This window comes from Molossus molossus, unplaced genomic scaffold, assembly GCF_014108415.1.
Source record: "Molossus molossus isolate mMolMol1 unplaced genomic scaffold, mMolMol1.p scaffold_m16_p_15, whole genome shotgun sequence".
Classification (NCBI taxonomy): domain Eukaryota; kingdom Metazoa; phylum Chordata; class Mammalia; order Chiroptera; family Molossidae; genus Molossus; species Molossus molossus.
In genome coordinates, this window is record NW_023425350.1 from 47254279 (window position 1) to 47282189 (window position 27911).

At 37.3% G+C, this 27911-nt stretch overlaps 1 protein-coding gene across 3 annotated transcripts in view; it reads left to right on the forward strand.

Annotated features, from left to right (window-relative positions):
- The window catches only part of ACTR2 (actin related protein 2), a 41299-nt gene that overhangs the window by 9577 nt on the left and 3811 nt on the right, over positions 1–27911 (forward strand). The window contains exons 3-9 of one of the 3 annotated variants that reach the window (XM_036262474.1): positions 4674–4796; positions 5029–5244; positions 9788–9860; positions 15119–15255; positions 17419–17568; positions 20505–20650; positions 25365–25497. In XM_036262474.1, the coding sequence (XP_036118367.1) occupies positions 5035–5244; positions 9788–9860; positions 15119–15255; positions 17419–17568; positions 20505–20650; positions 25365–25497 (849 nt within the window). In that variant the 5' untranslated portion in view covers positions 4674–4796; positions 5029–5034. Of the gene's footprint in view, positions 1–1624; positions 1640–4673; positions 4797–5028; positions 5245–9787; positions 9861–15118; positions 15256–17418; positions 17569–20504; positions 20651–25364; positions 25498–27911 lie in introns of all 3 variants that reach the window. The other 2 variants (XM_036262472.1, XM_036262473.1) reach the window with 2 other exon arrangements.

The following is a 27911-nucleotide window of genomic DNA, read 5'->3' on the forward strand; positions in this document are numbered from 1 at the left end:
GTCAGGAAAACACAGGATATAAATCTTATTGTTTCCTCCTTTCACTAATGTAATAACTGATTTCCATAATGTGCAGGAGGAATCGTGCAAGCCTTTATTTGGCATTACATTATTTATCTTACCAGAAAGAGAGAAGAAGGAAGGTTATCACTGCCTACTCACTGCACTTGACACTAGAGATTCAACATGAAGGATGATAGATTTTTCTCTCATATTAAAAGGATTGGAAATCAAGTGGGAGTTACAGTATTTTAGAAGAGAAAAAAAACAGATCAATCAAAAGGACTGTTGTCGCCAATTGACTTAAATTCTTCAGGTGGCCTAGGGGTCAGGTTATACAAAATGCAGTAGAATTTAGGGGCTGTTTAACTGAATTATTTGTGAACAAGCTAGCATTATTGGTCCTATCTGGACAGTCGTTGGCAAGACTTCAGTGAACTGTTAGATTATGAGTCATTTGAAATAGAATGTGAACCTCTTTGGGACATTAGTTTGAACTTTCTAGGAAGGTTGTAATAGGTGGTAGAGATGTGCTACTTGGTAGCTCTCTGCTCTTGGAATTAGAGAGTTGAATTAGCAATGAATAAAAATACAAATTGAAACTTAGGTTCTTTGTTAATTTTTTAAAGACTTAAAATAGTGCATTATTCTGGTCTCTTGTTATTTTACAGATAATCAAATGGGACACTCAATATGAGTGTTTTTATTTTAGGATCTTTTGAGAAATTTATGAAGTTCCTTATTCTCTTTATGAATTTTCATTCTTGTTGAATTCAATCTTAAATGAACTTTGACGTAAAATTTAGTTAATAGTGATAAGGATAAACTTTTTAAATGGAGTTGAAAGTCTTTTTATTTAGTATCAGGCTTTTAAAGGAGAACACTTCTTTTATGTACCTTATGGATGTTAACATTTTTGAGGTATTAAGATATATCACATATAGCCACTTTTATTCTTCAGCATAGGCACAAATAATTATGTCTTTTAATTCCCGCTTTCTTGCTTATTAAGGCCAAGTGATAGGAATGAAACTAGTCAATAATGAGATGTTTTTTTTACAAAGGAATTTCCCAAGCATTGCTTGTATCGTTTGTTATTCTGTGTTCTGTTGGCTCAGTTCTGTTCAATCTGCTTAGTCTTAAATCTTTCAAGTTAAATTGTTCTTCAGGTAGAAAACAGAGACCTGTCAAATTTAACTTGATTGCTAGAGCTTGGAAAAACAACCCTAAACTTACCCTCTGCTTATCCAGCTAGATCTTTCCTGTTATCATTTATTTTCCTTAAGGTTTTTAAATTCAGTAATGACTTGTTGAAATATCTCTGTCTAGTGGATTGACTTATACTTTTTGTGTCTTGTTAGCTAAAATGTGGTGGTAGACTAAAAAATAACTGGAAATTTAAATTGTTTAATGAGTTAATTTTCATTCAGGAGTAATAACTGTCCATGTTAATTTGGCCCTATTTATTAACTCCGTTAAATAATAGTAGTACTGCATCTGACCTCAACCTAATTTTTCTCTATTGCTTGTATGTTTAAAAATTTCAGTGAGGATTTTATTTAGGCCTTTTCTGACTCTTACTTCTACCTTCTCTCTCTTCACCTTTCTTGACCTGTTGAAGTAGAATAACAAAAAGATGGTAAGTGAGGTTACACACATGCTCTCTGTTTGTTTTCCACTTTTGCTTGGTGGGACAGTAGTTGTTGTTTTGTGTCCCTTTAGTGTTGGGGAGGGGGGTATTTCCATATTTTAATTTTAAGTACTTTGATCCTGTACTTTCCTGATTGCATACAATGGACCAAACCAGAACTGATTACTAACATAGCTTTGACTTGTTTTCTTTGTGTTTCTTATAGATGAATGTTTTAATTAAATTGGAATGTGGTGTGCATAATAGAAACCAAATGGCTTTTCATAGGATATGTGTGATCCAAGAGATTAGGGTGAAGTTGTTACATTTGGATAAATTTACTATATTGACCAATGTTAAAATGAACATAGCCTGTATATATATATTTGTATCCAGTACAATATCACATATTTTCAATAAACAGTAAAACTTTAATATGCAAATGAAATATAGATAGTAAAGGGGAGGAAATTTCCTATACTATCCTTATTGATGAGCAGATTTTACAACATTATCTGAGGATAAAGAAGAAAACGATGAAAGTCTTATAAGACTTTTCCGTGAACAACGAATTTCCCCCCTAAGTAAATGTGGCACCCTTTTCTTTTGGACTAGAAGCTTACTGGGTGTATCCCAGACAATTTACTCTTTCATTATATTTTTCTGTGATAGTCTAAATGCTTCTGTAGTAGGTTATTTTCAAATTTGTTTGTTTTTAATATTACATGTAAGCAACTTTGACAAAGATGAGTATCAGGCATTTCTAGTGATATTTATTTTAACTAGTAGCAATAACTTTGTGAAGTATTCTTTTGAATAAGCAAAAACATTTAAAAGGACAAATTTCTATATTTATCCTAAATAAAAGATCATGTCTTTGTCTAAAATCCTAAGGAAATTTGAGAGTACTTGTAGAGAACAGTGTAGACTTAATTTCACAAATGTTTTTTTAGGGAAAGTCCTTCTAGGAACTTAATTATGGCTTTAAAGTGTGTTTGCTCTATTTTTCGATTTGAAGTGACATTTTTCAAATGTTTCTTGGCAAATGTAATCTATACTGCTTGCTTTTCATAATATATAAATGCTTTTGAAACAGCATCTCAGAACTGTTACTGTAATTTTTCATTCTTTCAAGTAATAAGTGATGGTTTAGGCTTGAGGTCCATTGATGAACTGGGTGGTAAAAATCTAAGGCCTGATTTGATCGCTTATAACTTGGTTCTGAGGTATGAGGGCAAGCTTCATAAAGCTCTTAACATTTTTGGTTTTTGGGAGTTGAAATGTTCTAAGGAACATTATATGTTTTAGGATTTTTAAATTATAATTTTACATATGGATAAATTTAGGTAGCTTGAGCTACTCAAATTTTGAGCAAACTTAAGTTAAAACTTGTTTTCTTCCATTTTAAATGTCGTCTTCATTCAGAAGCATGGTAAGATACTCAGTGCCAGACATTTCTTTCAGTTAGTCCTTTAGAGTATGTATGTCCTAGAAGTAGATACATGAGGCTTTTATTTTTAGTTGACATTGGGTCAGGTCAACTAAACCCCTATTCTTGCATGGAATAAAAATTAATATTCTGATGAAATTTGTTGAAATGTAATTGTGAATGTATATTGATTTATGTAAACCATCTAATTATCTAATGTATTACCTTGTACAACACAAAGAAAGATATATTCTAAAGGAAAGTACATTAACAATTGTGTATTAAATTGCATTTTTTAATGGCCAAAAGTAATATATGCACTTACAGGTATAGATATCTCCCTTAACATTTTATTAAGAAGTGTTTAAAATATACAGCAAAGTTGAAAGAATTTTATAGTAAAAGCCATACACCCATCACTTATATTCTGACATTAATATTTACTGTACTGATACATCACATATTTATCCATCTATCCATCCATCAGTCTGTCTTGTTTTATTTTTTTAACATATCTTTATTGTTGAATGTATTACAGATGTCTCCCCTTGGGTTCCCCCATTGACTCCCTCCTCCCCTGTCTTGTTTTTTGATGTATTTCAAACTATAAGTATACTTCTTCCTAAATAACTCAACATATGCATGTAATTAAGTAGAGTTCACAAATACAGAGTTTTAGTTTTGCATTTTCCTATCAGATGATTCTAAATAGTTAATATTAAAGAAATTTGAATATTAAGTTGTGTTAAATTACTTTTATAAAAAACTAGTTGCAACACAAATTTTAGAGAACATTTCTAGTCTCTGCTTTAACTCCCCACCCCCCATTTTTGTTGTTGCTTCAGTGGATTTTGCAGAAACTTTTTTGTTTTTAATAGAGTCCTCACCATTGTTTTATCTCTGATCTTTTTAAAAAAAATTGTTACTTTTAAAATTGTAAACTCATATTTTAAGTTACACCTGTTTTAAGACATCTTATGTTAACTTTGCTGTTTCTTTTATTTTCCCCATGTTTTAAACTTAAGGTATTGTAGTGAGTAGTTGCTATGTCTGATGCTAGTTTTTAAAAAAATGCCTCAGTACCTGTAGAAATTAGGATTATTTAATATCTTTATTAGCTGATTTCTAAAATAAGTTTAAGTTCTAGGACATCATTAGCTTTATTATATATGGAGAATTTGGCTTTTCAAATATGGGTCATCTTAAGTATGCTGTCACTGGAGACAAGACTTGTGAGTATTCTGCTTCATGTGTCATAGTTTTCTAGTCTTACACTTTAAGATAAAAAATGTCGCTCATGAGATAATTTTAAAGAATTGTTTCCTTCTGTCTTATTTTTTATATCTCTACAAATTTCTTTCATTCTTCTTGAGGCATATAAAGAAAATTAATTCTAATTCAGACATGAAGGTAGAAGTTTGTGAAATGTACAAGTTATATGGTACCATATATGCATTATTGTAGTGTGGTAAAGAATCATTTTATTTTTTGCTTCTTCCATTCTGCTTTATAATACTTATCATTTTGACATTTTGTACAAAGAAATGTGCTGCATGCATCGAGCATTTTTCTGCGAGTTTTTTTCCCCCTGATGTGCTATTTCACATATCACAGGCCTTATTTTTTGAACATATGAGCAAAAGAAACAGATGAAACCTCATACAAAACCCTCCAAAATATGAAAATGTGGGGTTTATTTGTGCTAATGCCCTTCTTTTGGAAACATATGTATTAAAGGTAAGGTTGATTTATTGATTTAAACCACATTGTATATATATAAAAATGTATTAAACTTTGCAAGGCATTGTTCTTGAAAGAAAAGATTTTTAACTTAAACACTTGATCTGAAAGTGCCAGAAAGATTAAAATTAACTATCCACAAATTTAATCAAAATATAGGAAAATAATTTTCTGAAGGTATTTTATGCAAAATTTGACTGGTCTAAAGCTTTGATATTATAATTTCTAGGATCTTATGGTTGGTGATGAGGCAAGTGAATTACGCTCAATGTTGGAAGTTAACTACCCTATGGAAAATGGCATAGTACGAAATTGGGATGACATGAAACACCTGTGGGACTATACATTTGGACCTGAGAAACTTAACATAGATACCAGAAATTGTAAAATCTTACTCACAGAACCCCCTATGAACCCAACCAAAAACAGAGAGAAGATTGTAGAGGTAAGTTGTTAAATAGGATGTGCATGTATGTGTTTCTTTTTTTTTTTTTTAATTTCTTGAAAACGTTCTTTCTTTTTTCTTACTGTTGTTGTTAAGTATAAAAGGAATAAAAATAATTGTAGTTTTCCTCCAGATGCTGTTTACTGAGTACCTAACTATATGCCAATCATTATTCTAAGTAGTCTATATTGGAAAATGAAACAAAATCCTGCCACCATGGAGCTTCCATTCTAGAAGGGAAAAACAACAACCCTCCCCCGCTAGTAGTGATTTAATTGAATGAATGGTTTGTTAGAAGATAATAGATGCTAAAGAGGAAAAAAGAGTAGATTAATGGAGATGGGGAGTGGGGGAAGGTTGCATTTGTATATTGGGTGTGGTAGTGGTCCTGTGTGAGGAGGTGATATTTAAATACAGACAGTAAGGATATATGAGGAAGAGCATTTCGGGCAAAAGGAGGAGCCAGAGTAAGGTCTTGAATGTAAGCCTGGCATATTAAACTAGCATATCAAAGAGTTAGCAAGGCCCGGCAGGTGTGGCTCACTGGTTGAGCATCAACCCATGCACCAAGAGGTCACCAGTTCGATTTCCGGCCATGGCACATGCCCAGGTTGTGGGCCAAATCCCCAGTGGGAGGCATGTAGGTGGCGACCAATTGATGTTCTCTTATCAATGTTTATATCTCATTCTCCTTCTCCCTTCCTCTCTCTCAAATCAATAAAGAAAAAAAAAGTCAGCAAGGAAGCCAGCATGGGAGAGGCAAAGAAGATGAGTTCAAAGAAGTAATGGGGCCAGATCATCTAGGAGGGCTTTGTGGGTTCTTATAGGAAATTAGACTTTTACTTCAAATAAAATGAAGTGCTGTTACAGGGAAGGGACATACTCAGATTTAGGATTTTGTGGCTGTTGTGTTGAGAGTAGATCATAAGGAGGCAGGGAGAGACCAGTTTGGAGACTTTTTCAACTAGGCAAAAGGTAATTATTATTAGGATTAGGGGTAATAACAGTAGAAATGAGAAGTGGCCAGATTGTGGATTTGTTTTGAAGGTAGGGCCAAGAATTTTCTGATGAATTAGATATGGGTAAGAGAGGGGATGACTCTAAAGGGTTTTTTTTTTTTAGATATGTTTTTATTGATTTTAGAGAGAGAAGAAGAAGGCGAGAGAGAGACAGAGAAACATTGATTGGCTGCCTCCTGCATGCCTCTTACAGGATTTAACCTGCAACCTGGGCCTGTACTCTGACCAGGATTCAAACTGGTGACCTCTTGGTGCATGGAACAACGCTCAACCACTGAACCACACCAGCGGGATGACTCCAAAGGCTTTGACTTGAGCAACTGGAAGGATAGGTTACCATCACAAGTTGGTGGGAAAAGACTGAGATAAGTAGAACAGGATTGTGGGTGGGGTAGAGATAGATCAGGAGTTCAGTTTGGACATGTTAGGTTGTCATTAGATATCTAAGCTAAAACGTCAAGTAGATTGTTTTATATAAGAGATCAGGTTCAAGAGAAAAGTGTAGGCTGAGGATGTAAACTTGGGAGTCATCAGGATATAGTATGGCTCACCAAAGAAGTGAGAGTGGACAGTGGTGAGAGGGCTAAGGACCTGGGGGATGGGAGGAGCTGTGGAAAGGAGATTGAAAAGGTTACTGAGGTAAGCAGTTATAGAGAATAAGAAGTCTATATTCTGTGTAGTTTAGATAAGTAACTTTTCAAGGTTGTCTTTCATTTTGTTATATATGAGGTAGAAACTTTTAATTTTGTATTTTAGTAACTTTCAGTTACTACTTAATGTAAATATTTTGTATTATTCTATGTCTATGTTTAGATGTTGATGGAAATTTTGGAAAGGGCTTAGAAGAAATTGTTGTTAGTATTTTTAAATTCTGGACTAAAACTCAGTTTTTGTATTAAGTGTTTTAAAAATGTGAGATCATGGTTTTAGTACAGAATTCATATCATTCCTTATGTTTCATATTTTACTACTTTTTTTTTCCTCCTAGCTACCCCTAGAACTGAAAGATGGGCTTTACTGTATTAGTTCATATTTTAATTTTATTTTACACTTTCTGAATTATTTACAACCACTAACACTTTGTGATGGATAAGATTGTGTAATTGCTGTTTATTTTTAGCAACACATTACAGAATCAGATTGTAGAGATATTTTTGCATTAAACCAAAAGGTTAATTTATTTGTTTATTTTTCTTTATTGATTTTAGAGAGAGAAAGGGAGAGGGGGAGAGAGATAGAAACATCGATAAAGAGAACATTGAAACATCGATAAAGGGAACATTGATTGGCTGCCTCCTGCATGCCCCCCACTGGGGATTGGGCCCACATCTGGGCATGTGCCCTGACTGGGAATCGAACCAACGACCTCTTGGTGCATGGGTCAACACTCAGCCACTGAGCCATACCAGCTGGGCTAAACAAAAAGATTTTTATCCTCACCCGAGGATATTTTTCTATTTTTTGTACAGATGGAGTGGGAGGGAGAGTGAGGAAGGGAGAGAGAGAGAGAAACATCGACGTGAAGGGACACATCGAGTGGCTGCCACCCGCACGACCAACCAGGGCCGGGGACAAACTGCAACCGAAGTACGTGCCCTTAGCGGGAACCGAACCTGGGTCTCTCCGGACCGCAGGCCAACGCTCTAACCGCTGAGCCAAACTGGCCAGGGCTAAACAAAAAGATTTTTAAACACAGAAAACTATTTAGGAAAGCAACGTGATGTCTGAAATGAATCAAATTTTTTTCAGATGAAAAGTTAGGGAGATGATATTATACCTGGGTTCCTTTTACTAATTATTGACTAAGTTACATGTATATATTTTTTAATGTACAAAAATGACAATTGGTCTCTGTGCTCTAAGCACTAAGCCAAACCGGCCAGGGCAGTCTCTGTGCTCTAAGGTTTCACCTTATTTTATACCTTTTTTTTTTTTTTACTTGAGAGTGCAAATTTGGCTATAACTAATAATGCCCTACCTTCATCTCATCCAGAATATTGTTTTAGTACTACAAATATTTTTTAATTGTCTTATAAATAAAAATAAATTTTAACACACTTTCAGGTTGATAAATGCAAACTCTTCCATTTCATCCCTGTGGAGGGGAGGAGGAATAAAGGATGATGGATTAGCATTGTCTGGTTTTGCTCAGTGGTTAGAGCATTGGCCCGTGGACCAAAGAATCACGGGTTTGATTCCGGTCAGGGGCACGTACCTTGGTTGAGGTTTGGTCCTCGGCCCTGATCGAGGTTGTGCTGGAGGCAGCTAGTCAGTGTGTCTCTCACATCAATGTTTCTCTCTCTCTCTCTCCCCCTCCCATTCTATCTGAAGATAAATGGAAAAATGTTCTCAGGTGAGGATTAAAAAAAGGATGATGGATGGCCCTGGCCGGTTTGGCTCAGCGGTTAGAGTGTTGGCCTGCGGTCCAGAGAAACCTGGGTTTGGTTCCCGCTAAGGGCACGTAACTCGGTTGCAGTTTGTCCCTAGCCCTGGTTGGTTGTGCGGGTGGCAGCCACTTGATGTGTCCCTTTCATGTTGATGTGTGTGTGTGTGTCTCTCCTCCCCCCCCCCCCCCGCCTCTCTCTCCCTCCCACTCTATCTGAACAAAAAATGGAAAAATCTCCTCGGGTGAGGATTAAAAAAAAAAGGATAATGGAATAGAGTACTAGTTAGACAATCTAGTTGCTAACTGATGAGTATGTGTTTCAGAGTTGTAAATTTTGAATTCTGTATAATTGTGATTGTGGTCAGTTGTAAAATTTCTAAATATCTAGATATTCAGAGTGGTAGTCAGCCCTGCTGGTCAAGGAATGCTTAGTATAGATGACAGAAAAAATCCTGCACAGTGTTTCCAGCCAACCTGGACTGCAGGGAATGAGCATGGATCCGACTAGAGAGAACACTAGGAGACTCCTTTTCCCTGCCTTGTAGGTCAGCTGAGAGTGGAGCTACGGCCTTGGCTCAAGTAGGGAGGGCCCGCTCAGCAGCAGCTCGGCACTTCTGTATCTGCCAGGATTCAGGAATTGCTGCATTCATTTTTTATCTTCCTGCCCTACTATTTTACTACCACTTTTTTTTTTGGTACGTGCCCCTAGCGGGAACCGAATCCAGGACTCTCTGGTCCACAGGCTGACACTCCAACCTCTGAGCCAAACTGGCCAGGGCTACTACCACTTTTTTATTTAACTGCTGGAGGTAGTTTGTCTTTGAATTAAAAGATACTTCCCTAAAGGATGTCAATTAAGAAAGGCTTATTCAAATACAGAAAGCCTTCTTTCACTGTAATTAGCTATTAACTAAAACACTCAGAAATCTTTGCTTTGTAGCCCTTTTGAAATGCTTGGGGACTCAGGATATATCCAACAATCTGTCCCTAAAATTGGAGCTCTGTGACAGCAGAAGTTAATTGAGAGCTAAAGAGAATGGAGGACTCTTTTAGGTCTCTTGATTCTATTTTGGCCAAAAACATAATTAGAATATGGAACTTCTAAATACCAATTTTTTCTTTCCTTTTGCATTTTCAGGTAATGTTTGAAACTTACCAGTTTTCTGGTGTGTATGTAGCCATCCAGGCAGTTCTGACTTTATATGCTCAAGGTAGGTGAAGCTTGACTTTTAGAATAATCAATTTAGTAAACATTTATTATGTTTTATGTCAAAGGAATTTGATTTTTCAATAAATTATAAATCCCAGAAAAGCACAGTACTTATATATTTATTCAGATATTTAAAAATATTTAAATATTTTCACAGTTCTTAAAATTTGTCAAATAAAATACATACATTTTAATTTCCTAAGTAAAACAGGATTTCTCAATTTTTAAAAAAGGTAGGTTTTACCCAGCTGGTGTGGCTCAGTGGATTGAACATCATCCTGTGGACTGAGAGGTCCCAGATTGATCCTAGGTCAGGGCACATGCCTGGGTTTTGGGCTCGATCCCCAGTAGGGGCTGTACAGGAGGCAGCCGATTAATGTTTCTCTCTCATATCAGTGTTTCTATATCTTCTTTTCCTTCCTCTCTAAAAAATCAATAGAAACTTTTTTTTTTTTTAAGTTGTAGGTTTCACTCTGACTGGTTTTACTCAGTGGTTAGAGTGTCGGCCCGAGGACCAAAGAGTCATGGGTTTAATCCCTGGTCCCGGTTGGGGTTGGGCAGGAGACAACCAATCAATGTGTCGCTCACATAGTGTTTCTCTCTCTCCCCCTCCCTCCCTCACCCCAACTCTATCTAAAAATAAAAAAAATCCATGAAAAAATATCCTTTGGTGAGGATTAAAAAAAAAAGTAGTAGGTTTTCTCTTTTAGGTTATTTTGAGGTAAACATTTTTTATGCAGTGGGGAATGAACATAGAATTTGTTCTCAGAATTGGCAGTCAAAAAAATCAGATCTAAAAAAATTAGTATAAAAGCATGCTTTTCAGATACATAGTAAATACAACGAAAGAGGTGGACATTTGGGGATACCTTCATACCTTTTGAGGTGTAGATTTGATAGAGGGAGCTGCTGTGTTTTCTTGGGACTGCCATTATTAACTGCCTCCCTATCTATTGGGAATAAAATATTGGCCGTGTAGGGGAGAGCTCTTTATATTTCATTGGTCTCATTGAGAATTTTGGGGCTGTCAGGTAAGTGCCACAGAGTCTGTTAGGCCCTTGAAATGTAAAGATAACCTCAGGTCTATCTGGGAAAAAGATACAGAAACAGATAATTTTGATTCAGCACATTAGAGAAGGTTTCTGAAGGAGGTGACACCTGAGCTAAGGCTCGAGCCATAGTACTAAGCAGCAGTGTGAATGACATGGTACTTAGAAAACGTATTTAAGGTGAGCAATCTGATTCTACCCATGGATTAGTAAAAATCACCAGGTTTTTTAAAGCTGTCTTTAGTACTACATATAGATACTTAGAAAATACTTAGGGGAACTAAGTGTGGTATGTACCTTACACTCTGTTGTGTAGAGGATATGGCAGTGAGTAAGCTTGCCCTTAAAACAATTACAGTCCAGCTATGAGTAGTTTTTCCTTTGAAGAAGTAATCAAAATTTACTTGTTTCTTTACAAGGAGTGATTATCTGCATCTAGATAATCAGAATTTATTTTAGAAAGTACTTTGGAAAAATAGATATAAATTTTTAATATAAGCTTAGAAACTGGTGATAATAGTTTCATTTAGGAGGTGAAGATGAGACACTTCTGCTGAAATGAATTTTTGTTTGAATTGTGCTTGAATAAAATTGACCTTACCAGATTTTCCTAGCAATATTCATAAATTTCCATCCATTGAGAAGATATCCTCTCTTAATTTCTGGTATTTAGTTTAACTGTTGAATACTTAATTTGGGAAATGATAATCTAGTAACACTAATAAAAAGAAGTCATAGTAAAATTCTCCTCCTAAACAAGATGGCTAGTGCTGCTAGTTAAATAAAATGTCAGGCCCAGGGGTGTGGCTCAGTGGTTGAGCATCAGCCCAGGCACCAAGAGGTCGCTGGTTCAATTCTTGGTCAGGGCACATGCCCAGGTTGTGGGCTGATCCCCAGCAGGGGGCATTCAGAAGGCAGCCAGTTGATGTTCTCTCTCATCCATGTTTCTCTCTTTTTCTCCCTCTTCCTTCCTTTCTCTCTAAAATCAATAAAGAAAAAAAAATTTTTTTAAATGTGGGAAGAAGTCTTCAAAACCATGGAAGGTTTTTAAAATTTTTTTTTTAATTGATTTTTTAGAGCGAGAGAAACTTATTTATGCATTCACTGGTTGATTCTTGTGTGTGCCCTGATTGGGGGTCAAATCCACTACCTTGGTGCACCTAAACCAACTGAGCTATCTGGCCATGGCCCATGAAGGTTATTTTTGTTTTTTAATATCTTTTCATTATTATTATCTTTTTTTTTGTTTTAGAGAGAGAGGAAGGGAGAAGGGGAGACACACACACACACACACACACACACACTCACACTCACACTCTGATTGGCTGCCTCCTGCCTGTCCCCCACTAGGGATCGAGCCAGCAACTTGGGTATGTGCCTTGACCGGAAATTGAACCGGGGACCTCCCAGAGCACGGGTCAACACTCAACCAGCTTAGCCACACTGACGTAGGGCAGGAAGGTTTTTTGAATATGAAAGGTGACATGGTGATTTAGGAAGGTATGTTTGACTGCATGGCACAGACAGAATTGAGGGGAATAACTGGGATTAGGGAATCTGGGCTGGAGATTAGAGTGGTCAGGGAAGTTATAAATGAAAACGTAGGTACTGGATTGAACCTCAAAAGACCCTGTAGGGCCCAGCCTGTGTGGCTCAGTGATTGAGCATTAACCCATACACCAAGAGGTTGACAGTTCAATTCCTGGTCAGGGCACATGCCAGGGTTTGAGCTTGATCCCCAGCACAAGGTGTGCAGGATGCAGCCAATGGATGATGTTTCTCTCTCATTGGTGTTTCTATCTTTCTCTCTCCCTCTCCCTTTCTCTCTCTCTAAAATCAATAAAAAAAAAAAATTTTAAAAAAAGACCCCATAGAAATTGAAGTGGAAAAAACAGATAATCCACTGACAAAGGGGTATGGCACTGAAAAAATGGGTCAAATGTGTAAAGGGAAAGACCAGTATGTAAGCTGGTGGGAGTGGTAGAAAACAAGGTGAGGTGGTATGGGAAGGTTTGGAAAAAAATGTAAAAACCTGCTGTAGTTGATATGACTGGGAGTATTTTTTATTATTGATATGGATGCCTCTTTTTTTTTGAAAATGGAAGGTTTCTTGTTTAAAAGAATGCAACATTAAAAGACTGTGTATGATTTTCATGAAGCTTACGGCATCAATCAAAGAAAGACAAATTATGTTAGCTTCAAAAGGAGGTGGTTTGAATAAATGTATTCAAAGACAAATAATTACAATTAGTACTGTAGGGCATGCAAGTTTGTATTACTAAGAAAGAAGGCCCCTGGCCAGTTTGCCTCAGCGGTTAGAGCGTTGGCCTATGGTCCAGAGAGACCTGGGTTCGGTTCCCACTAAGGGCATGTACCTCGGTTGCAGTTTGTTCCCGGCCCTGCTTGGGTCGTGCAGGTGGCAACCACTCGATGTTTCCCTTTCACATTGATGTTTCTCTCTTCCTCCCACTGTATCTGAACAAAAAGTGAAAAAATGTCCTCAGGTGAGGATAAAAAAAAAGAAAGAGGGAGCGAGCCTATCCAGGAATGGAAAAATGATAAAGGAATGCTTAAGCATGTTATAGATCATGCATATTCTGGTTAAATCTTTTTGTTGTTAACATAATTATAAAATGAGAGTTAGAAAATAGTTTTTTGGAGGTTGGGATTCCCCCTCCCATCAAAATTAACCCTGGTGCAAAAGGCAAAACACTAACTTTTGTAGCGAATTTTATATATATATAAAAAATACATATATAAAAATACATATTTTTATATATAAATTTTATATATATATATATATATATATATATATATATATTTTTATCCTCACCCGAGGACACTTTTCCATTTTTTGTTCAGATAGAATGGGAGGGAGAGAGAGGAAGAGAGAGAGAAACATTGACGTGAAAGGGACACATCGAGTGGCTGCCACCCACACGACCAACCAGGGCCGGGGACAAACTGCAATCGAGGTATGTGCCCTTAGCGGGAACTGAACCCGGGTCTCTGGACCGCAGGCCAACGCTCTAACTGCTGAGCCAAACCGGCCAGGGCATGAATTATATTTTTAAATAGCAGAAAAGGGAAACAAGGCAGCTTCTTTGCTGTTTTTTAATTATAAGGTTTAATTGACATTGTCTTTCTGTTTTTTGATGAATAATTGAGGTGATCCTTTGGCTAGTCAGGATTACTTATTCTCAGATTTCTAGCTGTCTATTAGCAACAGGAATTTTTCCAAAACACAGTTTTGAATATACTGTGTGACAAAAATAATAACTGGATTGTTTCAACAGGTTCACTGTCCGCTTGTCTAGTATTTACCTTTCGTAGTGCTTTTTATAAAAATTATTCAAGATGCTTTAGAAAATTTTACTTCAAGGGAATTCAGGGATCAAGATTAGTTGGAAAGAAAAATAAAGAATTGCACTGAGCATTTAAAAAAATATATTTTTATTGAGTTTTTAGAGAGGAAGGGAAAGAGGTAGAAACCTCAATATGAGAGAGACACATGGATGGACTGGCTGCCTCATGCACGCCCCCTATTGGGGGCAGAGCCCACAACCTGGACTTGTGCCCTGACCAGGAATTGAACCGAAATCTCTCAATCCACTGAGCCACACCGGCCAGGCTACACTGAGCATTAAGAACATGTGTTTTTTTTTGTTTTTGTTTTGTTTTTATCCTCACCCGAGGACTTTTTTCCATTTTTTGCACAGATAGAGTGGGAGGGAGAGAGAGGAAGAGAGAGAGAGAGAAACATCGACGTGAAAGAGACACATCGAGTGGCTGCCTCCCGCACGACCAACCAGGGCCCGGGGACAAACTGCAACCGAGGTACATGCCCTTAGCGGGAACCGAACCCGGGTCTCTCCGGACCGCAGGCCGATGCTCTAACCGCTGAGCCAAACCGGCCAGGGCAAGAACATGTGTTTTTTATTTCTAGGTCTCAGGGTCTGTTTCTTTTCATTTCTTGGAGTAACACATGATTAGACTAAATGTCTCACAAGAGACATGTGAGAGAATACTGACTTTAGTGTCTGTATTAGGAACACACTTCAAAATAAACAAATAATAAAGACATGCTGACTTCAGATCATTGTGATGGGTGTAGTTTCTAGTTTGGCTTATATACTAACACTTGAAATTTGTTGGCTTTGGTTTTTCTCATTTGGCTCTACTGTATTTAAAACCTCATGTTCTTACACAGGTTTATTGACTGGAGTAGTGGTAGACTCTGGGGATGGTGTAACTCACATTTGCCCAGTTTATGAAGGCTTTTCTCTCCCTCACCTCACCAGAAGACTGGATATTGCTGGGAGAGATATCACCAGATATCTTATTAAGGTAAGCAAAAGAAAATGTCATAGAAATTAGATTTTGTATTTTGTGTTTACTGACTTAACACAAAGTTGAATATATCATCACAGGATTAGCAAATCTTCTGGATCACTGGAAAAATGGCTCAATTACCCCATTATTCATATAGAAATCCATATGAGATTTATACATGTGATCTCTGGTATACTAATGAGAATATATTTCATTACATAGTTATACCTGTTATTCCTAAGGAAGGGGGGAGGATAGAGAGGTACTTAAAAGATAGGAGAGACCCTACAACTGCCTTGAACAACTTAGGCTACCTTTTCTGCCATAAAACCTCTCTTTGAACAAGATACACATTGAAACTATAATCTTGGTTGGGTTGACTGTTCTTATCTTTCCCCACAAAATACATTGATACCAAATTAATGATATTTGATTAAAAACAGAGCCCAAATGTGCCTGACTTTAATATTTAGTAGTTTTCATGGGATATATTCAGTTTTCAGTGTTTACTATTTTAAAGTTTACTTCTGGCTAATTAGTTATACTTTTCTTTAAAACATTGCTGGAGAAAATATATAAGGCCACTGTTTAGAGGCATGAGTATTTTTTTAATGTTAGAATGGTTTAGAGTATTGTCTGTACCAGGATTCTGCAGTTAGTATATTTTCTCTGGGTTAGTGGCTCTCAACCAAGGACAATGTTGCCCTCCAGGAACATTTTGCAATGTCTGGAGATATTTTTTGCATATTACAACTGCAGGAATGCTTCTAAACATCCTGTAATGAACAGGGTATCCTATAATGAATAGCCCCCACAACAAAAAATTATAGTGTTCAAAATGTCATTGGGGCTGCTGTCAAGAAATGGTTGTACGGAGCCCTGGCCAGTTTGGCTCAGCGGTTAGAGCATCTGCCTGTGGTCCAGAGAGACCCAGGGTTGGTTCCTGCTACAGGCACATACCTCGGTTGCAGTTTGTCCCCGGCCCTGGTTGGGTCATGCGGGTGGCAACCACTTGATGTGTCCCTTTCACGTTGATGTTTCTCTCTCTCTCTCTCTCTCTCTCTCTCTCTCTCTTCCTCCCTCTCTATCTGAACAAAAAAATGGAAAAATGTCCTTGGGTGAGGATGAAAAAAAAAAACAACAAGAAATGGTTGTACGGTGTTCTCTGCAACAAAGTGGGCTGGAATTGAGTCTTCACCTTGACATTGGGTTCTTTTAATCTCAATTTAGAGTAATAATGAGATTAAGTTGATGACTGTTATAATACACTCATTCTAGGCCAAAGTTCTATTTTAGGGTAATCACCAAAAGAATTTCCAAGCGTGTTCTGAACATAAACACAAAGACTAGGGGATCTATTTTTCAGTGTTTTTGTATGCAAAGTTCAGTTGTGTTTATGTGCATATTATGATTTTTTTTTCCTACCAGCATGTTGAATTCTTTGTTTGTTTGTTTAACATGCTATTGCCCATTGAATACATGTCAGACATTATACTAGAAGCTAGGGATAAAATGTTCTATTACCTAGGGATATCGTGAATATGGCATTAATTGAGCAAATTGCAGATAATAGGAATTTAGTACTAAAATAATATTTACTTATAAATATATTTTTATTGATTTTTTTTTTTTTTTAGAGAGAGAGAGAGAGAGGAAGGGAGAGAGAGATAGAAATATCAGTGTGAGAGAGACACATCGATGGGCCATCTCCTACAAGCTCCCAATCAGGGATCGAACCCGAAACTCAGGCACATGTCTTGACAGAACCAGAGCAGGACCTTGACCTCTCAGTCCATGGGATGACACTCAATCCACTGAGCCACACCAGCTGAGCTAAAAATAATATTTATTAATAGATTTTTAACTGTTAAAGCTATCTAAATATTAGTACTCAAATAGTACTCTATTTAAAAACTAGCTTGTTTTAAAGATTTGTTTTATCCATTCATGAACTTTTGATTCTGTTACTCCATGAAGCTTCTCTGTGAAACTGAAATGTAAATTCTTCTATGGCAAAGTAATGTCCCTGTTTCTGAAATATTTAGTAAGAGCTAAGGATTCACTCTCTGTTACATTTGTTATTGATGAGACCTATTTAGTGAGCAATAAGAGCTTTTACAGAGTTGAACTCATTCAGATTAATTGTGAATTTACTCCTATTTTTTTTTTTTGTATCAGCTTCTTCTGTTGCGAGGGTACGCCTTCAACCATTCTGCAGATTTTGAAACGGTTCGAATGATTAAAGAAAAATTGTGTTATGTGGGGTATAATATTGAGCAAGAGCAGAAACTGGCCTTAGAAACCACAGTATTAGTTGAATCTTACACAGTAAGTATTTCCAGTGTATAATATATATATATATATATGTTGTTTTAAAATGAACAACCATGATTATTAGTATGTGCTTCAGGAGATGTTTTTGGAATGTTAAAAACAAATGTGAACTTGACATTGTAATTAATCAGACTTAGAACATTGTTGTAGCTTATACCAGGGAATTTGCTTCTATCTGAATTTTTAATGTATTGCTATCTTAAGTCTATCATATTCATCTGGGTATCAAGTACTTCCGGATCTCACCTGTGATCTAGTTATTACTACAATGAAATTGAATAATAGGCAGTAAAAGCAAGTGTTCTTAACCATTTGATTCATGTAAGCTCTGTATATCACAAATATGTACAAATATTTACAAAATAATTATAAATTTGTATTTTATATTGTTTTATTTATATATATATATATTTATTTATTTATTTTTAGGGAGAGAGAGAGAGAGAGAGAGAGAGAGAGAGAAACATTGATCAGCTGCTTCCCGCATGTCCTCACATTGGGGATCGCGCCCGAAATCCGGGCGTGTGCCCTGACCAGGAGTTGAACCCGGAACTCTCAGTCCATGGGACGACACTCAATCCACTGAACTACTGGCTGGGCATATTGTTTTATTTTTAAAAACTATTGATCCAAATAGTTAATAATTCAATACTTTGTGACTTAATGGTCTCCAGATTTGCTCTGGGGATTCTTTCCTGAAGCTTTCTTGACAGTTCCTCTAGATTTATAACTTCATCTACCTGACTTGTGTGGAAGAAAGTGGCATGGGGCAAAGGATGAGGGAACTAAAACTGTAAGACATGTTTTATTAATTTCCTCCTTTCTCAAAGAATTTCAGGTAGGTTACAAAAATGTATACAGCAGAAAAGAAATAGTGAACTGATAAGTGAAGAGGGATATGGGTGAACAAATAAAGTACAGGGTAAGGTTTGATGCAGAGAAATGGGAACCATACTATCCTAACAGTTTCTAGGGTAGGTTGCCCCAGAGTGTCCAGAGAAGTCACATCATCAGACAGGCTAGAAATGTGAGCTACAGAGATTTTGCTAAAACCAGTCTCTGCCATGTGAAGTTTTTCCAGGTATTTTGGGTGATTTCATGTGGTTTTAAAACTCACCTGATGGTTTTGTTTATTTTTTTTAAGGGTAAATGTTTGGATCGGTATCTTTTTTTCTTTTTAAAAAGTTTGATACAATTTATAAAATGATAATTCTGGAGTATGTGAAAAATGTGATTGCTTTGCCCATATCTGTGAATAATTACAGTAAACATAGAGTAAATGTTTTAAAGAACTTGCTTTGTGTGAATTTGTTGTATTACAAAGTCAATTTTGAATTCTGAATATAATTATTGTAATCATTATAAATTAAAAACATTGTTAGGAATGTTAATGTACAACTAATTATTTTATCTCATAAAGAAATGCATCAAATGCCAGTATATACAAGCATGCTTGTTACTTAGGTCAGTCCAGTAAATTATGAGGTGGTTTAAGAGGGAGTTTTTCTTTAACATTTCTCATTTAATGAAATATAAACAAGATGTGACTTGAGAGTTTTCTGTACAAGGGCATCTAGAGATATCTGACCTGTTGTTTAAATCTTCTTTGCTTAAATCAATATTATATCTATCCATTATCATTTAAAATTTAATAGGACCTAGTAAGTAGGATACAACAGAATTACCTAATAAAAACTAGCCTAAATCAATGTTCTTGAACCTTTTTTGATCATAAAATATTTTTTGTATTAAATGATTTGACAGAAGTTTCACACATGATATAAAATGTTTTGTCAGCATAATAGTGTCACAGAGTGATTATTTGGTGAAAGAAATTATTAAAAATTTTTAATTGAATATGTTTATGCTACATGGTAAAAATATTTATAAAATTACAAATGTATTAAAATAATAAGAGAAGCAGCATTGACACCTGGTATAATCCAAGTGCAGTGGTTAGTTAATGCTGCCTATTTATACTTAACTGCACACCAATGGAACATCCTGCACTCACGCATTGGTGATTTCTCTGAGGCATACCGTTTTATTTTATTTCATTTACTTATTTAATTTTTAATCCTCACCCGAGGATATTTTTCCATTTGTTTTCAGGTAGAATGGAAGGGGCGGGGGAGAGAAACATTGACATCAGAGAGACACATTGACTGGTTGCCTCCTGCACAACCCCCACCAGGGCCAGGGACGAACCGCAACCGAGGTATGTGCCCTTGCCGGAATCGAACCCGTGAGTCTTTGGTTCTCGGCTGACGCTCTAACCGCTGAGCCAGACCAGCCAGGGCATACCATTTTAATTTTAGTTTTTCTTCATTGATTTTTTTTTAGAGAGAGAGAGGAAGGGAAAGGGAGAGAGAGATAGAAACATTAATGTGAGAGAGAAGCATCAATCAGCTGCCTCCTGCATGCCATGGACATGTGACCTGACCAGGAATCAAACTGGGACCTCTCAGTCCATGGGACAACGCTCAGTCCACTCAGCCTCACCGGCTGGGCAAGGCATCTCTTTTTTTTAATTGAATTTAGAGAGGAAGAGAGAGACAGAAACATTGATAACAGAGAACATTGATTGGCCGCCTCCTGCATGCCCCCTACTGGGGATTTGGCCCACAACCTGGGCATGTGCCCTGACCAGGAATTGAACTGGCGACCTCTTGGTGCATGGGTCGACGCTCAACCCCTGAGCCACGCCGGCCAGGCAAAGCATACCATTTTTTAAAAGCAGAACAGAGTATGGTAATAAAAACAATTATCTAAATGTATTTTACCTTTTTCAAAATGGTATTTTGGGAGAAATATGTTGCTGATAATGTTTTTGGTTATAGAACAGATGTGTTTAAAAGTACTGTTCCAGAGAACAGTGGAAAATTTTTTAATCTTTTGCTGACTAATACTTGATTAATTTTTGTTTCTAGCTCCCAGATGGCCGTATTATCAAAGTTGGGGGAGAGAGATTTGAAGCACCAGAAGCTTTATTTCAGCCTCACTTGATCAATGTTGAGGGAGTGGGTGTTGCTGAATTGCTTTTTAACACAATCCAGGCAGCTGACATCGATACCAGGTACGTAGAAATGGTGGTGTCAAAGTAATTTATCAGAAATAGATGAAATATAAATAGTTGGAATGACCAAGTTGCCTATTATCTCACTCATGGTTTTTAATAGATAAGGCAAAATAATTTTTGGTAGGGTGGCACTCGATGTTTACCACATTTTATCATTGTGTCTCAGAAGCCATTTTAAACTTTTTATTGTGAAATAATTTAAAGCTTAAAGAAAAGTTGCTAGGATAAGAGAACTCGTGCGTACTCTTTATCCAGTGTCCCATCTCACTAATGTTCTGCATGTGTGCTTTATGGCCCCTTCTATTTTTTTCCTTGAGTTAGTTGAAAGTAGGATGAATGTGTAAGTCCTCTATGCCCCTTATTTTCTAAAACGAAAATATTCCCTTCTATAGCCGCAGTGTAGTTATCAAGTACAGGATATTGATTACTGATAAATACTTTTACCTACCATCCATATTTCAGTTTCATCCACTGTCCTAATAATGTCCTTTATACATTTTTTCTTTTCTCCAGTAAAGGATCAAATCTAGGATCACACATTGTATTTCGTTGACACATCTCTTACCTATCTGTTACCAGTCTCAGTCTTGCACGACATTGACATCTTTACAAAATACAGGCCAGTTATTTTAGAGAATTTTTCTCAATTTGGGTTTGAATGATTTATCATGATGAGATTCAGGTTATACATTTTGGGCAAAGATACTGCATATGTATGTGATGTGTCCTTCTCAGGGATCACATCCAGAATTGATGCGTGCTCCTTATTGGTGATGTTAGTGTTAAGCTGTTAATGAAGTTTTCTCTTTCCTCCACTGTATAGTTGCCCTATTTTTTTCTTTCCTAATTCATAAGTAATTTGTGGGAAAATACTTTAAGATTTTGTAAATCTCCTGTTCCTCACCAAACTCTGCCCTCCTCCCCTTTTGGCATATATTGATGATTCTTGCCTGAATCTATTTTTATTGTGACTATTGGAAGAAGGTGATTTTCTAATTCTATCATTCCTTCTATATTTATTAGTTGGCATTCTCGCAAAAGGCAGTGCTTTTCCTTCTCCTTTTTTGTTTGTTATCAGTATAGAATCATGATTTTTCCCCCCAGTGGATTATAATTTATTGCTGTCTTTGTCTATTTTGCTACTCCAGTTGTTCCTGATTTGGCCAGTGAGAGCCCCTCCAAGCAGGCTCCTGTGTCCTTTGATGTGCCTCCATCTTTTTTGAGGACATTCTATTTTGAGGCACAAAATATTCCTGGTTCATTTTTAATTTTGTTTTTTGAATAGATAGAACATTAACAGTATAGTCAAAATTACATTAAAATGTGTATGTAGAAGTAGTACTCTCTCCACCCCCTGTCTTCCACCCTAGTCCTCTCCTCCCCCTTATAACTAAACAGTCTCATCAGTTTCAAGTTTATCCTTTGTGTGCTTTTTATTTTCTCTTAAAACAAAGGTAGTATAATGTAAATACTGTTGCACTTTGCCTTTTTTGCTTAGTAGATCGTAAACAATCTTATACCATTTCTTAAAGATTGTCCTCATTCTTTTTTTCAGTTGCATTCGTTTTTTTCAGTTTATACATACCATGGTTTATTCAGTGAATCTTAGTTGTTTAGGTAGATTCTAGTATTTGAGTTGACAAATAATGCTGCAATAATAACCTTGTGCACGCTACATTTCTGTAGTTAGCGGGGGCATTTTTGGTTCGAAGGGTAAATGGGTGTGGTTTATTATTGCTCATTCTCACCAGTAATAGGTGAGAACACTAGGGCACCTGTGTTCCTGCAGCTTGTTCACAGTTTGTCAACCTTTTTACTTTTATGCTGATCTGATGAGTGAGAAATAATACCTCAGTGTAGTTTTAATTTGCATCTCTCTTAAGAGTGAAGTTGAACATCATTTTTCTGTATTTAGATCCATTTTTTACCTTTTTGTTGTTGTTGTTAATCCTCACCCAAGGATATTTTTTCATTGATATTTTAGAGAGAGTGGAAGGGAGAGGGGGAGAGAGGGAGAGGAAGAGAGAGGGAGAGGAGGAGAGAGAGAAAGGAACATCGATGTAAGAGAGACATTTGATCAATTGCCTCCCGCATGCGCCAGAATCAAATACGAAATCCAGGTACATGCTATCAACCGTGAATCGAACCCCTGACACTTTGGGGCCAGGGCTGATCCCCTAACCACTGAGTTACATCGGTCAGGGCTTTATATCTTTTTCTGGTGAATTATCTATTCATGGCTTTTGCCTGTTCTTCTATAGAATTTTTGTAATCATTTCTCTCAATTTTTATCTTTATTTTTTATCCTCACCCGAGGACATTTTTCCATTTTTTGTTCAGATAGAGTGGGAGGGAGAGAGAGGAAGAGAGAGAGAGAAACATCGACGTGAAAGCGACACATTGAGTGGCTGCCTCCTGCACTACTCAGCCAGGGCCAGGGACAAACTGCAACCGAGGTATGTACCCTTAGCGGGAACCGAACCTGGGTCTCTGGACCGCAGGCTGACGCTCCAACTGCTGAGCCAAACCGACCAGGGCTCTCAGTTTTTAAAAGTTCTTTTTATATTAGCTCTGTGTTATCTGTTGCAGATATATTCTCATAATTTACCATTTGTCTTTTGCTTATGGTGTTTTTAGCCATACAAAAATTTGTTTTTATTTAGTTATATAAAATATATATATAATCAGCCCTGGCTGGGTAGATGTTAGAGCATCATCCCGATACACCAAAGTTTTGGGTTTGATCCCCAGTCAGGGCACACATAAGAATCAACCAATGAATGCATACCTAAGTGGAACAACAATTAGATGTTTCTCTCTTTTTACCCCTCTCTTAAAATCAATCAATAAATTAAAAACAAAAATAATATATCATCTTTCTTTTATTGCATCTGGAGTTTCAGCCATAGTTAGAAAGCCCTCTTCTGCACCCAGGTTATTTGAGGAATTCACGCAAGCATTTTGTAAAGCAAGTGTTTGCTTACTTGTTTGTTGAACCCTGAATTAAATACTCACCTAATTTTTGTGGGATGGTTAAGGAGTAGGATAATAATGGAAATGAATAAAATAGCAATTGGTACATAATATAAATCTATAAATCTAATGGGAGATGATAAAAAATATAATCTAGACTTTATAATTATGGTAAGTTCTCATAATAGTAATTAGATAGATGCTTTTGTCCTTTGGTTTAATGATAATTAATAGCAAAATTGTATTTAAAAGTACATTCCTGTTGGTGGTAATTAAAGCTTAGGCATTCCTAAAACCCTGAAGTAAAGTTCAGTGCCCTCTTCACAGACCCAGCATGGGAAAGTAGGACAACTGAAAATTTTGTTTGTTTGTGTGTTCTACATATTGAAAGCCTGTGTGTAAATGCTCATAGGTGCTTATCACATGTAGTCATATGTCAACTGCTTGGCTTGTGCCACACTCTTTGGCTTCTGCAATTAAAAACAAAAACACTGTTCTTCTTGAAGCTAGAATTGTAGTAGCCTGAGCCATTGAGAACCCAGTCAATTTGAATGAAGCCCAAATGGATGTGACTCAGCTCCTGAGCTTTACTATGAGAAGAGTCCCTCAGACCCTCTCTTAGATTATATTACTTTTACTACATATGTAGTTATTTAAGATTTGACTATTTGATATTATATCTAACAGCATATTTTAAGGAAAGAAGAAAAGATCGCTGTAGGAGGGAAACATGTTCATCATTCTAACCAAAAATAACAGCGATAAGCCTCAAGGCAAAGGAACAAAAGGGGAACTACAGAAGGCAAATGGAAAAATTGAAAAGCAAGAACTGGGAACATAATACAATATGGTTATTAGAGTAAACAGCCACATCTCAGAGGCTTCAGGAAAGCACTGTGATAACAGTTGAAATACTGAAAATTTGTAATATGAACTGTGGTCGTTATTAAAAGACTCAGTTAGCTCTGACCAGTTTGGCTCAGCGGTTAGAGCGTCGGCCTGCGGTCCAGAGAGACCCAGGTTCGATTCCCGCTAAGGGCATGTACCTTGGTTGCAGTTTGTCCCCAGCCCTGGTTGGTCGTGTGGGTGGCAGCCACTCGATGTGTCCCTTTCACATCGATGTTTCTCTCTCTCCCTCCCACTCTATCTGAACAAAAAATGGAAAAATGTCCTCGGATGAGGATTAAAAAAAGAGACTCAGTTATATTTGCAAGAAAGTGTGTCATGCGCTTTGGAAATATTTTCATAAAATTATAACATTTTAGCCCTGGCCAGTTTGGCTCAGCAGTTAGAGCGTTGGCCTGTGGTCCAGAGAGACCTGGGTTTGGTTCCCGCTAAGGACACGTATCTCGGTTGCAGTTTGTCCCCGGCCCTGGTTGGTCGTGCAGGTGGCAGCCACTCAATGTGTCCCTTTTACATCGATGTTTTTTTTCTCTTTCTCTCTCCCTCCCACTCTACCTGAACAAAAAAATGGAAGAACGTCCTCGGGTGAGGATTTAAAATATATATATCTATCTATAGATATAGATATAATCTATAGATATATATCATTTTATATAAAAAGAGGGTTTATTATCAAATAACAATAGTAATAGTAAACATTCAACCCTGTGACTCATACGTTGAATTTTATTTAATTCTTCTGGCAACCACCTGAGGATGATATAAATAACAGGAACTCTGAGGTACTGTTTTCCTAATCTGAAACCCCAAATGAGTATCCATTGTGTCTTTCCAGATCTGAATTCTATAAGCACATTGTGCTTTCTGGAGGGTCTACTATGTACCCTGGGCTGCCGTCACGGTTGGAACGAGAACTAAAACAGCTTTACTTAGAACGAGTTTTAAAGGGAGATGTGGAAAAACTTTCTGTAAGTATCAATCATATCAATCCAACGGTTAACATACTTTTAAAACCCTGTCAAGTAGCCTGTGAATCTTGACAGCCACCAGAGGGCGCAAGACGTCCTTCTAAACAAATTTCTAATGCAGTCAAGTACAGCCTTGAACCCTGGCCTGTGTTGCTCACTGGTTGAGCGTTGGTTGACCTTGCACCAAAAGGTCGCCAGTTCCAGTCCCAGTCAGGGCATATGCCCAGGTTGTGTGCCCGATCCCCAGTGGGGGGCATGCAGGAGGCAGCCAATCGATGTTCTCTGTCATTGATGTTTCTATCTCTCTCTCCCTCTCCCTTCTCTCTCTCTAAAATCAACAGAGGAAAAAATTTTTTTAAATAAAAATTATTTTAAAAAAATAAAGCCTTGAAGAGATAGGAAGAACTAAGTGGTTCAAGGTCATAATCTATCCCAGAATGGTCATACTATGGTCACCTGTGTATTCAGTGGATGGCGATGACTAGGTCCAGGACCAAACATTCTGGGTTATTTGGAACAAATAGAGTCAAGGTATCTAAATGTATGGGGAAAACCTGCTATACTGTGGAGGGATAAATGCCCCACTTGGTGTTCTGGTGTTGTTGTTTTTAACTTTTTGGATATGTCATCAGCCTTTAGTGCTTCTTTTAGACTGTCTCATATTTCTGATTCTAGGTTATTTTCTGGCGATTTCTTGCATATATCTTAGCACCCTAATCAGATTCATAAAACATCATGTCTCCAATTCTTTTGTATCCTCATAAACTATCATAGCTCCTGAAACAAACTTTAATTGGTAGTTGAAAGAAATTTTTATACTAGTAGGTAATAGCTAATGATTGTTTGACATTGATTTTTTTTTTCTATAAGCTGGACTGTGTGAAGTACACTATATACTGTGCTTTCAACCAACAATCACTTAATTCTGAATTAATCTCTCAGGTTTGTCTCAGGGACTTTGATCAACTGTATTAGATAATAAGATTACACATTACAGAGGACTGTACATATTGGAGACATTTCTCATATGTGACTCAAAGTTGGTGAAATTAAATTGGGTATGGACACACATACATTAAACAAATTAAAAGACTGAAAAGGAGCCATATTGTCTAAGTCCTTCACTCCCTTGTCTGATTTTATTGAGTTACACATATAATTTAAAATCAGTTTCAGGTCAGTTATCTATTCAGAATATGTTAAACTCCTTCTAAGAGCCAAACACTGGTCTAGGTGCTGGGATAAACAAAACAGTGGTGGACAAAAACCAAATCTCTGCTTTTAGTTTATGAAGAATAATACATCAGCAGTAATAAATACTATGAAGAGAAGTAAAGTAAGGTTGGGGATTAGAAAGTGGTAGGAGTTGGGGAGACAGTGTGTTCCTTCATGTAGTGTGATCAGGGAAGGCCTCTGATGAGAAGACTTTTGAGCAGAGACCTAAATGGAGTGAGGAAGTACCTATCTGGGGGAAGAACCTTCTAGGCAGGAACAGCAAGTGCAAAAGCCCCAAGTCGGTGGGAGCGGGCAGGTATGCTGGAGTTGAGTGAGCAATGGAGAGGGCTGGGAGGTGAGATCAGAAAGACCACTGGGACGCAGGTTTTGTTCAGCCACGGTAGAGTTTGGCTTTACTCCTACTGAAATAGAAAGTCTTGGATTTTGAACCAAGAAATGATAGGATCTGATTTGTTTTTAAAGGATCGTTAAGTCTGGTGTAAATAGGCTTTTGAAGGGAGGGAGAAAGGTGAATGTAGAAAGAGAGGTTAGGAGGCTCCGAGAGGAGGGAGGAGGTCGTAGAGGTTTTTTAAAATAGAGAAGGAGGGAAACAAAATGTCTTGGAGAGTGGAGGAGAGAGGAGAAATATGATGAGATTGCGGAGCCAGCACGAAGGGGCTCAGTTGAGGTAAGTGATACATTCGAAGTGAGATGCTGAGTTTCTCTTCTGTAGTGTTCCATTGCTTGAGAGCAGGTGCAAGTGGAGAGTTGATCACCTGAGTTGAAGTTTTGCCAAGTGTGAGAGGGAGAGGACAAAGTCACAAGGATAATGTCAGGAAATGATGGAGAGGGCACACACACAGTAAGAGCAGGCATGAGGAGAAATCACCTGGGCATCTGTAGGTGACTTGGGAAGGAGTCAGGGATGGAGTAGTCTCATGGAAGGAGTTCTAGGGCTGTGGAGCTGTCGGGAAGAGGGAAAGAGAAGCGGCAATGAAGAATAAGAATTCCTGTTCCTCATCTCGGGTCCGGAAGGTGCTGTGAGAGAGAACAGCAGGCAGCTGAGAAAGCTTCACGGGAGCAGTGTCCGCAGGCAGCCCCAGCCTCCCTTGAGCGGGCGTGGCCAGCCTGGCCCTGTGCCCACAATGGCTGTTTTGTTGTAAATACAATTTTTGGGGAACATAGCTGTTTTATATGGT